General features: G+C 41.2%; 1 protein-coding gene across 3 annotated transcripts in view; it reads right to left on the reverse strand.

Annotated features, from left to right (window-relative positions):
* The window catches only part of GRIP1 (glutamate receptor interacting protein 1), a 511,398-nt gene that overhangs the window by 67,183 nt on the left and 426,984 nt on the right, over positions 1 to 17,231 (reverse strand). For 2 of the 3 annotated variants that reach the window (XM_024208047.3, XM_024208049.3), the window contains exons 8-11: positions 13,235 to 13,382; positions 11,127 to 11,296; positions 6,760 to 6,915; positions 5,964 to 6,119 (exon numbers count right to left, since the gene is read on the reverse strand). In XM_024208047.3, coding sequence (XP_024063815.2) covers positions 5,964 to 6,119; positions 6,760 to 6,915; positions 11,127 to 11,296; positions 13,235 to 13,382 — 630 coding nt within the window. The remainder of the gene's footprint in view (positions 1 to 5,963; positions 6,120 to 6,759; positions 6,916 to 11,126; positions 11,297 to 13,234; positions 13,383 to 17,231) is intronic. The other variant, XM_029910842.1, reaches the window with a different exon arrangement.

The raw sequence follows: 17,231 nt of genomic DNA on the forward strand, positions 1-17,231 counted from the left end.
ATGGGGTGTCCCATGCTGTCTCAACCACTAAAGGGTTAATAGGGAAACTAGCTGCCCGCTCAGCTAGGGCTGACTGGTGGACTCACAACAACTACAGTGGTAAAAGGACTGCGGAGCAGAAGGCTGAGAAGCCATGGAAAACAAGAACCTTCAGCAACAGGCTGGTGAGAAGCCGCCCAGGAGACCAGACCCTCTGGAGGAGGGGACTAGAGGAGTGACTTGGAGGAACAGCCTGCAAGACAAGCCTGGTAGGAAGCTGCCAGGGAAACAGTAAGAGGTGGGGAGAGTTTGGAGCCAACCGCTTTGCACAGGGTCCCTGGCCTGGAACCCAGAGGAGAGGCCGGGTCTGGGTTCCCCTACAAATCCAGGAAGGGGGCTGATTAAGGCCCTGAACAAGTGAACCATACCTGAAGGGGTCAGGGACTGAGTACCTCTCATCTAGAGCCACCGGCCTTTTGAAGTATTGGGCTTTTTAACACCCTGAGAGGGGAAAGAACCATCAGGGACCTGGACAGAGAGCTAAGGTCAGAACAAGGAAGCAACAAGCAGGCTAGAAGGCAGGCAACATATCAAAAGAGGTAAACTGAGGCAGAGCTGCTGTGTCACCAGATCTTGCTGCGAGGCAGCACCAAAAATCAAAGGGATCAGCAGCAATGAGGTTTTGTGAAAAACATAAAAACAAACAAACCAGGGATTCCCAAGACCATCTCTAATTCCTACCTGACATGTGGCCACGAAAACCATCACGTCAACTCCTATATTTCACCAACCCTAGTATAAATTTCATCTATCCTATTTACATAGCCACACTGCACAGTATTTGGGGATTTAAACTCTACCCAAACAGTGACATAATTGTTTCCATAGTAAGTAAAATACTTCAAAGGTGAAAAAGCAGAGGAAGAGGAAAAAATAAGTGGCATAAATAAAGTATGTGATGGCATGGAGGTGTCTTAAATTTTCACAGCCACATGTTTGGGAAGCCCTGTATAAGTATTACAGTCATTGTAAACTCACAACAATAAAATGTTTATAGTACCCTTTATTACCACGAGTTTGGGATGATCATATTAGTTATGCAGGTTTTTCTAACAAGGGGCAATGAAAACTTTATAGCACCCTTCACCAACATATCTTCTCCCTTTCCCTCTCAGAGATTTATTACAACTTACATTTAAAACTGTTCCACAACAATCTGACTGGTTAGAAATTGGTCACTAAACCCAAAACAGATTGTGCTTTTGCTCTTCTAGGCAAAGGGCAACAATCTACATCTGACATAAATCACTGTTGTCAAGCAGGGACATTTGACCAGTCTCCCATTAATCCCCTACAAAAGGAGCTGGCAGGCTTGTCCAAATTCTTCTGCTTGGCAGTGGAAATGGCCATCTCTCTGAGGGACATAAGAATTGCCATCTAATGCAGTGTCCTGTCTATGACAATGGCCAGCACCAGATGCTTCAGAGGAAGGTGTAAGTGTAACACCGACAGACCCCGGTCATCGGCGGGCGGGATCGAACCTGGGACCTCTGGAGCTAAATGCATGAGCCTCTACTTCATGAGCTAAAAGCCATATGGCCCTTAGCTAAGGCTGTAGAGTAAACTCATTAATCTCTAAGTGGTCTTGGTGCCACTAGATGGGACAGAACACCACACCCAGAAGGTGTGTGGTTACATAAAGACTCCACAGTGGGCAGATGTGGAGTAATCTGATCAGATGTTATCAGATGTGGGGTAACCCCTCCTCCCCACTTTAGATGTTTCCTAATCTCTATTTGTTAGGGATTGGTTTAAAACCTGAAGCATGAGGTTTAATATCACTTCCTGGGTTGGTTGCATTCCCAGTTTCTCCTTAATGCAGGAACCATTCTCAGATGTTGCAGTGTGTATGTGATTAAAGTGTGAAAATCACCTCTGGGCAGAGTGTCAGTACGAAGCCCCGCCCATGTGCCACTTACACCCTTTTATGTTGGCGCTCTGCACAGGGGAGAATTTGACTGAAAGACGTATGTTTATTGAAAACATTCTAAAAATATCATAAAAATAAGTAGTGACGGTCTCCAGAGGCAAGAGCAGTAATAAAATTGCCTCAGATAATAATAGTTTCTTCAATCGCACAAAATGACCACAGTCTGACAGGATACCACCATCTCAGGAAATATTTTTGCCTTGGGCAGTATTTTACTGCTATCCCTTTCCAATTCAATTAGTATTTGTATAATAATCCCTCTGTCTCTCTGCACGCATAGAGAGAGAAAGAGATTCATACTTTATAATACTTAATCTTATCAGTGCCACAATATGGATTCATGCAGTATCTCCTAATGATCTTAAAGGATATATTAGCAGATGATATGTCAAAACATGTATTGGATCAAATGGCAGATCAGATAAAAAATCTGATGAAGGGCAAAACTGTATGAAAAGAGTTGTACTGCTAAAGAAACAGGCAAACACCCCCCCCCCCAGTCTCACATGGAGTTATTTGCTATTTCCCACAAAAATCAGAGATGATTTAGATGGACGAGAAACTGCCATTTTGCTGTGACAATGGCAGATTTTTGAGAGGGGGTGGTGCTTTGTGTTGTGGTGGAATCCCACAATTTCCCTCACTACCACCCCCAAGAGAAACTTGTTCAACAGTGGAAATAGTGAAAATTTATCTCTGACTAATGCCCCAATCCTGCAAGCTGAACCGAGCAGGAACACCCATTGACCTCAATAGATCTCCATGTGGGCCAACCCTTATGTCTGTGCAGAGTCCAATTCAAGACAGCGGGGCTCTGTGCAGGTACAGGAGGTTTATCATTATGTATCCGATTGCAGGATCATGTGCAAAAACTCTCAGAATGAAAGACAGTAGTTTCACATGCTCTACTTAAAGTGGGCCTGGAGTTAGCAAAATAACTATATAAAAACGGCCCCTCTGCTCAATGTATCTGGTACCTATTTATCATGAAATGCCCAGGGAGATTAGAGAGACTATAAAAATAGAAAGCTCAGTAATAATGGAGGATTTCAATTATCCCCATATTGGCTGGGATACATGTCACCTCAGGACAGAGTGCAAAGATAAAATTTCTAGACACCGTTAATACCTGTTTCTTGGAGCAGCTTGTCCTGGAACCCACAAGGGGAGAGGCATTTTTTGATTAAGTCTTAAGTGAAGCCCAGGATCTGGTCCAAGAGGCAAATACAGGTGAACCACTCAGTAATAGCAACCATAATGTACATCTCTGTAGGGCAGAAGATACCAAAGAAATCCAACACAGTAGCATTTAACTTCAAAAAGGGGGACTACACAAAAATGAGGAAGCTAGTTAAACAGAAATTAAAAGGAACAGTAACAAGAGTGAAATGCCTGCAAGTTGCATGGAAACTATTTAAAAACACCATAATAAAGGCTCAAACTAAATGTATACCCCAATCAAAAACAGGCTACCATGGCTAAACAATGGAATAAAAGAGGTGGTTAGAGGCAAAAGGCATCCTTCAAAAATTGGAAGTCAAATCCTACTGAGGAAAATAGAAAGGAGCATAAACTTTGGCAAGTCAAATATAAAAATATAATTAAGCAGACCAGAAGAGAATTTGAAGAATAACTAATAAAAAACAGAAAAACTAACAACAAAACATATTTTAAGTACATCAAAAGCAGGAAAGCAGCCAAACAATCATTAGACGATCAAGGTGCTAAAGGAGCACTCAAAGAAGACAAGGCCATTGCATAGAAGCAAAATTAATACTTTTGCATTGGTCTTCTCTGCAGAGGATGTGAGGGAGATTGTCACACGTGAGCCATTCTTTTTAGGTGACATATCTGAGGAAGTTTCCCAAATTGAGATGTCAATAGAAGTAGTTTTGGAACAACTACTTGATAACAGTAATAAGTCACCAGGACCAGATGGTATTCATCCAAGAGTTCTGACGGAACTCATATATGAAATCGCAGAACTATTAACTATGGTATGTAACCTATCTCTTAAATCAGCCTCTGTACCAGACTAGAGCATAGAGAATTTAACACTAATATTTCTTTAAAAGGCTCCAGAGACGATCCTGGCAATTAGAGGCCAGTGAGCCTAACTTCAGTACCAGGCAAGTTGGTTAAAACTATAGTAAAGAACAGAATATTCAGACACATAACTGAATACAATATGTTGGGGAAAAGTCAACACAACTTTTGTAAAGGGAAATCATGCCTCACCAATCTATTAGAGGTCTTTGAGGGAGTTAACAAGCAAAAGACAAGGGTGATCCTGTTGATACAGTGTAATTGGATTTTCAGAAAGCCTTTGACAAAGTCCCACATCAAAGGCTCTTAAGCAAACTAATCTGTCATGGGATAATAGGGACGGTCCTCTCATGGACTAGTAACTGGTTAAAAGATAGGAAACAAAGGGTAAGAAAAAATGGTCAGTTTTCACAATGGAAAGAGATAAATAGTGTGGTCCCCCAAGAATCTGTTCTGGGACCAGTGTTGTTCAACATATTCAACAATGATCTGGAAAAGAGGATAAACAGTGAGGTGGCAAAGTTTGAACACAATACAAAATTACTCAAGATAGTTAAGTCCAAAGCTGAATGCAAAGAGTTACAAAGGGATCTCACTAAACTATGTGACTGGCAATAAAATGGCAGATGAAATTCATTGTCTGAAAAATGCAAAGTAGTGCACATTGGAAACCATAATTCCAATTATACAGGTCTGTCGCATCTTACGCGCATTTAACACGCGCGATTTCAACTTTACGCGGTCGGGGAAAAAAAAAAAAGAAGAGAAAAATAACAATTTTAATACTATACCTGTGGTGTGGGCGATTTCGCCCGCCATTGAACTCAATGGAATTTTGGCTATACGCGGTTTTCGCTTTACGTGCTAACCGCGTAAGATGAGACAGACCTGTACATACTAAATGACGGGGTCTAATAGCTGTTACCACTCAAGAAAGAAATCTTGAAGTCATTGTGGATAGTTCTCTGAAAATGTCTGCTCAATGTGCAGCAGCAATAAAAAAAAGCTAATACAATGTTAGGAACCATTAAGAAAGGGATAGATAAGAAGACAGAAAATATCATAATGCCACTATATGAATCCATGGTACATCCACACCTTGAATACTGCGTGCAGTTCTGGTCACCCCATTTCACAAAACATATACTCGAAATGGAAAAGTTACAGAAGTACAGAAGAACAGCTTCCATATGAGAAGAGATTAAAAAGACTGGGACTGTTCATCTTAGAAAACAGATGACTAAGGGAGGATATCGTAGAGGTCTACAAAATCATGAATGGTGTGGACAAAGAGAATAAGGAAATTTTATTTACCCCTTCACATAACACATGAATCAGGGGCACAATAGGCAGCAGGTTTAAAACAAACATAAGGACGTACTTCTTCATACAACGCAAGTCAACCTGTGGAACTTGTTGCCAAGGGATGTTGTGAAGGCCAAAAGTATAAATGGCTTCAAAAAATAATTAGATAAGTTCATGGAGGATAGCTCTATTAATGGCTGTGCGCCAGAGCAACCTCGTATATTAAAATGGTATGTATTTTTATGATGACTGTAATGATTTTAGATAGTTGCCTCGTACAAACTGAATAATGAATAAACTCACCCAACTATGTTTAAGTATTGGAGGGGTCCAAAACTAGCACTGCATACCCACCCAGAGAGTACCGAAGCAAACTACACTAAAATAATATATATTTTTAATCCTGGGTTACACAAACTAGAAGTAATCAACCCATTTTAGTGTTGGATGCCAACACTGTACATTGCTGATTCCTGCCCCCAAATTGAACACACTGACACCTAAACTATTGCTGCTCTCCTGGCTACTTCTCTTTAATACATTTACCAAAGTAATACTGCAGTACATTTTGTGCCTTTTCTTTCATCTTGTTTCCCCAGCCCCTGTCTGTTGCACACTTCAAATGACCGCTATTACCACCTACATGAGCTTTTGAAGTCCTTCTTTTTCATTCGCCGCCTCATCATTGTTCCGCGTGGGCTGGTGGAGTAGAGGCTGCGAGGTAAGGTCCCCATGTTCAGGGAACTCAGGCTGTATGCACTCATGGAGGTAGGAGAGAAGGACGAAGACACCAAAGCTGCTGTAAAAAATTGGACACTTGGCACGTAGCACTCTATAGCAGGGAACAGTGCAACATAAGCCTGCAACTCACTCATGAATCAGACAGTGTGTATAGTGCACAAAAATGGTTTGTGTATCTAGTAACAAACACACACATCAAACCTTAGGTGTGACCCTAGATAACAGCATAACCAGAATTTCAACACCATGTGAGGCATAAAAGGAACTAGGAACTAGCAAAGACACTGTAGACACAAAAATATGTACTATATACCTTATTTTAAGCAAAGTACATAAAATAAATATTTTGAGACACAATGTAAATCAATGTGTCTGGATATTGACTCTAAAAATGCCTTTTTAATAGGTGATTTCTGACATAACATTTGTAAACCATTCTTTGTATTCGAAGATCATGATGCACATAAGGTGCTGAAACCGAATGATCTAGTAATATGGTTTAACAACCAGGTCACTGAGAATTTTCAAGCCTTTCCCCATCTACAAAGACTGTCCAATTAAAGAAAGAAAAAGGCATAAGTTGTCAGAAATAACCTTGTCATAGTTATGAAAAAAGTGTGAACTGAAATGAGAGAAGTATGAGAGGAAGAAGAAGAAAAAAAATATATATGTCAGGAGGAAAAAGCGTGGAACATTACGAGGGTTTTTTTGAGGAGGCGTTTTCTGGAATTTCAAGGCTGGCATCCTGCAATGGTCAGGGTGGTAGGTGTTATAATGGTGGTAGGTGAGGAGGCTGCTGTGGTTGTTGGCACAGGAATCCCAGGTAAGTTGCCTGTTGCTCCTTTGAACCTTCACTGCCCGCATGAAGGGATGACAGGAAATAAGAAAACAAAAAGGGACCAGAGAAGAGGGAGAGGTAACTGAATTGCATAAATAAAAAGTAACAAAAATGAAAGCAATTTGAAAAGGGGAAAAAATTAATGTGGCTTTGTCCCTTTTCTTGGTGATCAGCAAACACCATGATCAACTTCAGGGATGGAAACCTTTCATCTTCCCAGAAATAATGCCTCTTATGGCTTTTTTTTAACCCCCAAAAGATAAGTACTGAATCAATTTCTAATCTCCCTCTGGCCTTAAGAGCTAAGATTAAAAACTTTTCTGAAAAATACTTAAGTCAACATTATTGAGATGTATGATATATGACTAGTAATTACAGGTTTGCAAATCTCCACCCGCATTAGCAGGACTTGTATATATTAAGAAAATAAAAAGGGACTATAAATCACATTTCCCATAATGACTTGAAGTGGTTTACATGTCAGTCATTTCAATTTTCTGCTATGACATTTTAATTTTGCAAGCATCCATCACTGGTGGTATACTACCCTGGGCAATAAACTACTTCACTCAACCATCAACACAAAAATCCTATCTTGGGGCCTGACTAATAAGGACAAAACAAAAGTCTAAAGTCACTATTTATGGTTTTGCAGCGTGATCGTCAGATCTTTTCCTTTTCCCGATTAAAATTAAGACCATATTTGATTCCTACTCTCAGGTTTGTGCTCAAAATGGGAATTGCCAAAATTTGTCAAAAAAATAAATGGTGGGAGGGGGGAGAAGGGAATGGCACATGTTGATCGATTTGCCAAAAGCCAGGGGGCGGCTCCTAAATTATACAAAATGGTACAGATAATAGCCACCCTCATTTTTAGTACCGAGATGTATCTCTAGATGCACAGTGGTCTGTTCACTCTGAAAAAGATGGAACACAGTATTTTGTGACCTGTAGTCAGTGATTAATTTGTAATGAAAGAGGTGCTGTGGCTCAAAGAATTAGGTTCCAGGCTCAAGCAATTTTTTAACTTTCATAACTGACACAGCGCCAGAGGTGCCGAGGCTATGAACTGCCAAGTCTAGAGGCGTCAGCCCTGGTAAGCCCTAGAACAAATTAAGCACTGCCTGTAGTCACCACTGGCTTCACCTTTGTATTGAAAGATGAGGTGGGATTTATCAAACACTATGAGCTACATTTGGTCCAAGGCCTAATTAAATGCCAGAGGAAAAGCTATAGTTTTTCTCTCTTTTATATTATAGAAGTAGGATCTCTTTCTTGGCTGAATACATTAAATCTTTTGTATCTAAATAGAGATTGCCCTCCCTCCCCTGCCCCAACCCCAGTGGAATGTTTCATTACAACAAAGGGTAGGTGAGGGAAGGTAAAAGGAAAGGAATGTATTGGACTTAAAAAATAAAATATGTTTTGCCAACACCACTTTATAAACCATTTGAGGGTCACCTGCAGTGAAATTAGGACATTCAGTTCCTGGACAGAACCACTAAGCTTCACTTCACAGTCCAATAGACTGATGCCTGAACAGCTCACCGATCTAATTCTAATAAAAGTAACCTTGAAGAAGTCTATAAAAACTTACATATCAAGCAGGGTAATGTGACCAGGAAAATCCCAGCAGCCCTAGTAACAATCTATCTCAATATTTTGTTTTAATGAATCCAACTTACTGTAGTTTCCTATCATAACTTTTCAAATTCAACTGATTCTTCTTCTGATAATCTATGTCAATTTCTGAGCTTTAACCATGGTATAAAAATTAAAATCTGATAAGAATAATATGGCCAGGAGGATTTTCATTATATTCAGATTGCTATGAGCCCCGTTTAATTAAAAAGGCTGCTTCCAGCAGGAAATTATCTGGCAGCTCTTGATTTTTTTTCTCTTGAACTGTGGATAGGTGTAAAAAGTGTCCTATGAGGTGGAAAGTCCATACAAATTAAGTTTTCATATCTTGCAGAATGATCATTCCAATTCAATAAGAATTCTGTATAAACCTATAGCATGCACGTTAGTAATTCATTGAGCTATACCGGCCCAGGACTTCTTAATGCTGCAGTAAAATTTATGGGGCAGCAGTAGACAAAGGAATGAGTTTGGCATCCCAATATAAAAGAAAAAAACCTTAAAAACAAATCGGGTCTCTTGCGCTTTTTTTTTTTTCTTTCTTTTTGGCTCAACTCTTTATTCTTCCATTAACTCTCTTTAGGTATTTTGGTTTGATTTTGGGTTGGGTGGTTTTTTGCTTTTTTTTGCCAGTTCATAATTCAGCGCACATTCTAGGGTGAACGATAACTGCGTTCAACAGCGAGAGCCTTAATGACTCAACAGATCATAGAATCATAGAAGATGGTGATGCAAAGTACTTTTATACCATCCAGTCCATCTCTCAGCCAATGAAGGATTGTTCCCAAGGCTACATATGTTTCCATAAAGCATGTTTCCTCTTGAGTAGGCTGTGGTTTTTAAGTAGCACCACCTGGGAATCTATACTCAAAACATTTGGGCTCTTCTGGTTAATTTAAGGCAGCTGCCTCGTTGTCTAGGGAGAGCTCCCCTAGAAAGATATCCTTGCATAAATGTCACTGAATCCTCTTGATGTCATTTCACAAAGCTCAATGCCCATACGCAGCACAACAACTATACGAGCCTCCAGATTGCAGCTGTGTTAGGTGAAGGTGAATGGTATATAACAGAAGCCTTGAAGGAAGACCTTGAAGTATTTAGTATTGTCTTAAAAAGCAAATTATAATCAGCTGTACAAACAGATTGCTACTGAATAGAATCTTTTGGCCATGGTACTAAACTTTTAACAGAAGAGAGCCACTTCATCCTCAAAGGGAGTTTCAAACAGTCACAAAATAGCCACATGTTTGCCTCATGATGTTGCATAGTTTGTAACATACTGGCACAACTGTATGGTAGGGAAATAAATCATCAACCGTGGTCTCCCCTCCCCTCACCCCTCTACAGCTTTTGAGCACAGGTGTCATCCCTCACTTTCTCTCATCCCTCCAGACTGCTGTGCAGAAGAGGGATGGAGACCCAACTGGAGGATGGCAGAACATGGAATCCCAGGAGCTACTCTTCATGTATCCCAGTAGGGGAGAAACTAAGTGGCATCCAAAACACTGGTTCATCAGTTCACAGCTTGCTGCTCTCTGATAAAATGAATAGATCACAGATCAGGTGCCTATTCAGGGAGCTACATTCAGCCATGTATCTACCAGCATTTCTTATCACTGAAATATCTAGGCCTATAAAGCAGACTCTTGACCAAAGAAGCCACAGATTTAGTATTGCTGTCTTTGGCACTAAAATGCATCGAGTCTCTCACTACAGCATAGATATCCCAGTGTTGTAGGTATCTATCTATCTCCAATATTTCTGCTGAAGATATACAATATTATTAGGTTGAATTTATCTGTGGATAATTGAGATTAACCACTTTTCATAATTATCCAATCCACAAGATATTCACTCTCCATATTTGGGCTGAATAAAAACAGGTGTCACATGTCTGGTTGGAAAAGTTCCTTTCTGCATAGCATTATAATATAACATCAGGAAACAGTAAATTGAACTAGGGTACGGACTATGGGGAAATGTCCATAAACAAACATTACAATTTGTAAGTATCTAAACTGGGCAGCAGAGTAATTTGAAAAGCTCCCTTGAGAAGGATGGCAATCAAGGACAATGTTATTAATAAGAGAAATTCAGTCTTTTGGAAGTATTTTGAGACAGGAGCCTCAAGAACTTATCAGGGTTTACAGAAAGTAGGTGAATCCATGGGCATTCATAATACCCTTCAAAGTGAATATGCTTAAAGAAGTTGGTAATGATCCATATTATTTTTTCCATTTTGAGAAGCTATTCAGAGTATAATTCACTGAATTCATAGATAGCTTGTTTTCTTTCATATAACTACAAAGGTATATTCACCAACTCTCTTTTTTATATGACTGGAACTATGCAGAGGCACTTTCAGCAAAACATTTTCTCCTTATTTTTAGGGATTTCTGAGGATAGATTGAGATAAACAAACAGTACACAGCTTGCAAGAGGTTTTCAGAAGCATAACCCGGCGAGCTGAAAAGAAAGGTTACAGATAAAATTGCCTTAATATCTTTCCCCCGAGTTACAGCAATGGCAGTAGATATGAACATGCAAGAAAGAGGAAGTGGAATCTAGTGCTACAGATCCCCTTACCGTGTTCTGGTCCCTTCAATGCTAGCCGAGTCTGATGGTGAGGAAGGATCTCAAGTTTGACGTTGTCTGCTGTATTAGCCAAGAACTGTGTTGCTTCTGCCAATGTACAGTACTCCATGCTGGTACCATCGATGGACAGAATATGGTCTCCTACGTGTAATGCACCACATCTATACAAAGGGAGAAAAACTCAGTATGATAAAGTGTGCTCTTTGCTTGGTATATGAGTTTTATAGCCTTCAAATTGGTCATGGCAATTATGAGACTGTACATTTTTAGAGAGAAAAAATTAATATTTTTATAAGGATTGTCACTGGACAAACTTTAAGTCTATTAGTACAAATCTTAAATACAATTCGGTAAATACAGTATATGTCAAGACATCACTCACAGAACTGGAATGGGGTACTAGTTGATTACTAGTATATGTGTGAATGGCAGCAGAATAAATGAGAAGAGCTTAAGGAGACTCAGCAAGCCTGCTCATATCCCTCACACAAGCACCCAGTTCATCATTTTTTGAGTTATTCATAGTTAAACATTTATTAGTACAAAAGCTGTAAATGATGATGAAATTATGCAGTAGTCAAACAAATAATGAAACCAGGGCTGGCATGGTGACTCGAGGAGTGGGGTGGGGAGGGGGCTAGCTGCTACATCTTGCTGCACTCAAGAGACTGGCTACTGGATGAGTTGAGAAATGCAAACACAGCAGTCAGCATCCCGACGTACCAGTCAAGTGGACAGCTCCTTTAATTGGTTACCCCCTGTGGAATGGGAAAAAACAGAGGGAGAAAATTAAAGCATCCTGCACCATTGAGCTGGAGAACCCCTCTGGATCAATGGCCGTCACTCTCAAAGGTTCTACTGTAGGGTAAAGCCCACAGTGGAGCTGTAGACTCACTGTTACAAGTGGGTGCTACTAACAGCACCATTGGCAAAGAGGAATTACAAGGAAGGGTGACTGGGGACATGCAGGAGAAATTTGCTGCTGAAACATAATATTTAAGGCAAATTTAAAAAAAAGATCCCACAGCTTTACTACAGAGGTTACACCATCTGGGGCAGGGGTGGGCAACCTGCGGCCTGTCAGGGTAATCCGCTGGCGAGCCGCCAGACAGTTTGTTTACATTGCACAGCTGCCTGCAGCTCCCAGTGGCTGCGGTTTGCCGTTCCCGGCCAATGGGGGCTGTGGGAAGTGGCAGAGGGACGTGCTGGCCACCGCTACTAACCACGAACTGCAGCCACTGGGAGCTGCGGGCGGCCGTGCAAATGTAAACAAATTGTCTGGCGGCTCGCCAGCGGATTATCTTGATGGGCTGCGTTCGACCCATGGGCCACAGGTTGCCCACCACTGATCTGGGGGAAAGTATCTAACCTTTTTTTTTTTTTCTGTTTGTAAATATAATTTTATCTCACGATGGTGGAATTTTTCAAATGGAGCTGAAAAAGGGATTTTCCTTATAAAATAACTCTAAAATACAGAAGCCAGTCTTTCTAATACCTCAGGGGTATTCTAAAACCTTCATAAGAAAAAAATCCAAGTATAAGGAGTTCCATTTCACTCTGCCACAAGAATGAACGATGCACCCTAAAAGAGCACTTCATGGTTGCTAAGTCTCAAAATTTACTTACTTTGACAGATGTTTCATACTGTGGGACTTACTTTAAGAATTGCAGCAGGGTATTTATTTTTAATGCTAATCACTGCTGCAGCATTATATTTTAAAAAACCAAGCAAACCTTCAAATTACTCTGCAGCACAGCATAAGCAAACAGGTTCAGACATACTAGAAAGAGGAGACAGTGTTTTTTTATGGGGTGACATAGGGTATTGTTGGGAGTTGGTTTGTTTTTTTCTGTAATTTAATGCCGTGTGAATGAGCAAAAGTAAAATGGTGTCTGGGAATCTTTTTAAAAGCTCTACATTATAGAGCTACTGTTTGCCAAGAGGGGTTAATTTTAAGCTCTAACAACCTTGAGAGCGTCTTCTTCAGTCAAATTCATCTAAAATGCCAAGGGAAGTTTTTTTAAACCGCAACAAAAATACAGATAAGATATAAAATGGATGCGTAATCCTATAATGTAGGGCCTTCTGTAGCACTCACCTGTCTGCAATACTTGCAGATTTGATTTTGTCTATGACAATGACCTGTTTGTTGCAGCACATCGAGGTAGTAAGTGCAACCCCAAGAGCAGCACCAGGAGTTTTGGCAACTTCGACTAGCAATGGTCCAGATGCTGTTGCTACCGAATCTGTTAAAATTAGACCAAAAAGAGTATTTCAGTATTACACCAATTTGGTATCTGTGCCATTTTCATATTTCATTTTCACAGAAAATCTCTACAACTAATGTATTTATCTAGGCCGCAAACAGGAAAACCACATTGGACTGGGGAGTTCCAGAGGGAGCGATTATGGGGTTTAAATAATTAACTAGGGAGCCTATATTTTGAGTGTGGAATGAATGAAAGTGAGAGCAGGTCAGTAAAGTCATTGTTGATAATAAGGTGTCGAGGTTAGGCACACGAGAGCTCTGACTCGAAGAACCCTATGAAGCAGCAGACAGATGCAATTCTGAGATGGAAAGAAAGAACAGAATGACTTGCTAAGAGACAGCAACTGAAGTAAAAATTTATCAGGGACATAGAATGCTATTTAAGTAACTAAGGCAGTGAAAAGTTAAAGATGTTTCAATATCTGAATGAAGACCAGTAGAGCTACATACGTAGGAAGTGAATAGGTATAAAAGTATAAGATGTATAAAAGTGCATGCTGGTTTAGTTTTTGGAGAAGTGGAGGGCCTTTTATAGTAACTGAAATGGCTGAGAGAAAAAGGTGAAGGAAAATTTGATGAGAGGTGGAATCACCAGACTCAGGCTGAGATAACAGAAAAGACCATTGTGAAGAAAATGGAAGAAGTGACTGTATGGCAACTAGAAATAGTATGAAGAGCAGAAGAGAAAGGTGTGTGGAGTGATGCAAGAGACACTTGCCATAGATGCCCTGTCCTTAAAAAGGAGAAAGAACAGTCCAAAGATAGTAACTCAACAACTGGCCAAGAAGAAAGCACTGAATAGAAACCAGAAAGAAAGAAGCAGCAAATGAATCTAATTAGTGACTCTGTGTTGAGGAACTAAGCCCAAAATATTTGTTACGCAGATCAAGGGAAAAAGACGGTAGTCTGCCTCCTGAATGCCAAGATAAAGCATGTGATAATAAAGGTGAAGTATATTCTGAAAAATAACTGGGGAATCCCTACCAGCTATTGACAATCAGGCAACAAATGAGATAAGTGAAAGGGAGATTTGAGAAAATGAAGATACATTTCAGGGATGTAAGACGACAACTGAAAACTGGTAAAAAGTAAATTGATCTTTTCAGAGGTGCTCTCAGTGCCACACATCAGTGGAGAAAGGAGAATATTAACATTGCAGTAAACTTAATGGATGTACAGAAGGAGTTTTGGTTCACAGAACACTGGGATGCCTGCTGTGAGGAGAGGCACACTTTAAGATGTGACGGCATCCACAGAAGCTGCTGGGACTGAAATTGGTACTGTTTATTAGCTGGGATTTAAACTAGTTAGGAAAAGGTAAAGGGGACATGAGGTCTTTTATTGAATATTAAAGAATCTGTCATGTATTTCCAATACACAAAGTGTGACAGAAAATGGAATTCTGCAGAAGAGGAAGAATGTGATGGCGTGATTCAAGAGACACCTGCAATAGATGTCCTATCCTTGACAAGGAGAAGGAACTATCCAAGAACAAGCCAAAGATAGCAACTCAACAAGTGGCCAAGAAAAAAGCACTGAACAGGAACTAGAAGATTAAGAATGTGAAATGTTGTATTATTGTCCCAAAGCATAAATACCGGGGAAAAGGTGTGTGGGAAGTAAACAAACAGAACTGGAAATACTATTAAATAATGAAGGTTGGGTGGTCCTCATAACTAATATACAGGAATGAAAGGGAGTGAAAAGAAGAAAGAGGTGGTGGGGTAGAATTGTTCATGATGTTAGAGGTATTAGCTAATTATTCTTCACAAAACCTCCTGTGAAGTAGCTTGATATTATCATCCCCTTCTTGCAGATGGAAAATTCAGGTAGAGAAATCAAGGCTAACTTTTCCAAGAGTGGCCACTAATTTGGGGTGCCTCAATTTTGTGCCCAACTCAGACCCCTTGGGTCTGATTTCCAGAGGTGCTGGACATCCATAGACACTATTAAAATCAAAGGAAGTAGAAGGCACTTAGCAACTCAGGCCAAAAATGTCTCAAGTTGAGTTCCCAAAACAGAGGCACCCAGAAGTATCCTTTTGAAAATGTTTCCCTAGTTGACTTGCTTATGGCCGAAGGTGTCCATTGCAGAGACTAGAACTTATGAACTCCTGGCTCCCAGTCCTGTGCTTGTTGTCATTTTTTCAACTATTTTTGTCTACTGATGTTTGGAACTACAAACAAATGATTTGAGCATCAGTATTTTATGATACTCTGTAAAGAAGAAAGCCATTTTTGTAATAAATATTGTGGCAAAGGGTTGTACCAATAAAGATTCTGCAAGTGATAAACTTTAACCTGGCATTGGCCTGTCACTAGAAAGTACTTCCCATAATCTATGTCTCCCCTACAACAACAAAGAAAAAAGAAGATGCTAATGTCATCTGGTGATACTGAGTCAATGTCTCAAGATGCTGCTGCAGTGCTTGCAAAGTTACTTGTAAGAGGAAAAATCAGCTTATTCCCTGGCAGCATTTCTAGATGTCTGTTGAGATGTACTGGGAAGGTAAACGAAACTAAGGTAGACAAGGTGAATAAATAAGATAACTACATTAGAGAAAGCAGAAGAAAAGAAATGGAGTGTGTCTAACTGAGAAAAATAAACACAAGAAAGAGAAATCTGGAAAGGATAATCAAGTGCATATCCCCTGACAGAGAAGGATTAGTTTATCATGTTGAAGTAAAGCATGGGTATGAAAAATGAATCATACAGATATAAATTATTCATGTCTAAAGATGTTTCAGTCATTAAGATATTTACACCATGACTGAAGCATTTACACACCGTGTTGATTTACTGGCTATGTAATTATATAAGATATACTGATGAATGTTTGCATGGAAAACACTCTAGAATTTTTATTTCGTTAATCACTTTCCCCACTTTTGAGCAGTGCATCTCAATCAGTATACAAGGCTTGATTAAAACCTCCCAGAGGCTGTGAAATTACTTTCTGCATGCTAACAACCACCTTGCCTAGATTCATGTTTCTTCAGATAAATAGTAGGGAACCGTTTTTGCTTGTCAACTTTGACCATTAGCAAAAAGGCCTATCATATTTAATGTATTACTCAAACCAGTGGCAGATTTAGAGTTAGTGGGGCCCTGTGTGCAGCTTCATTTTTGGCCCCCCCAGTAGCAGTGACAGCGGCCAGGAGGCCCGGGGCCTTTTAAATTGCCGGACCAAGGGGCAGCTGCCCATTTTGTCCCCCCATCGGCGGCCCTGGGTGCAGGGGGTGCTGCAACACCCCCACGTTTTATGTGGGGCTCTGCTGCCGCCCCACGCCATTTATGTTAAAACATATTGTTAGGAGCACAGAACCATCCGGGGTCCTGGGGAGACAGGGAGGTGCCGGTGCCAGAGCCCGGCCATGGGAGCTGCAGCGCGGCCGCAGCGGCTAAGGGTGATCGCAGCCGCCTGCTTTGCAAGGACCCAGTGGCCAGGGGAGGCGAGCAGAGATCAGCATCCGAAGGCAGCAGGGCGCTCAGGTGGCCGCCGATGGAGCCGTGCTCCCCGCCCCACCTACAGGTGGGTGTTCTGCCCACTTCTCCGGGCCAGCCAGCGGGGCAGCAGCAGAGCCTGCAGAGCCTTGGGCGCGGGGCGGCAGCCGGGACCTCAGGCGCAGGGTGGCAGCGGAGCCCGCAGAGCCCCGGGCGTGGGGTGGCAGCCAGGACCCTGGGCGCAGGGTGGCAGCGGAGCCCACAGAGCCCCGGGCGTGGGGTGGCAGCCAGGACCCCGGGTGCAGGGTGGCAGCAGAACCCGCAGAGCCCCAGGCGTGGGGCGGCAGCCAGGACCCCGGGCGTGGGGTGGCAGCGGAGCCCG

Source organism: Terrapene carolina, unplaced genomic scaffold (genome assembly GCF_002925995.2).
Source record: "Terrapene carolina triunguis isolate 2854851 unplaced genomic scaffold, T_m_triunguis-2.0 Scaffold68, whole genome shotgun sequence".
NCBI lineage: Eukaryota > Metazoa > Chordata > Testudines > Emydidae > Terrapene > Terrapene triunguis.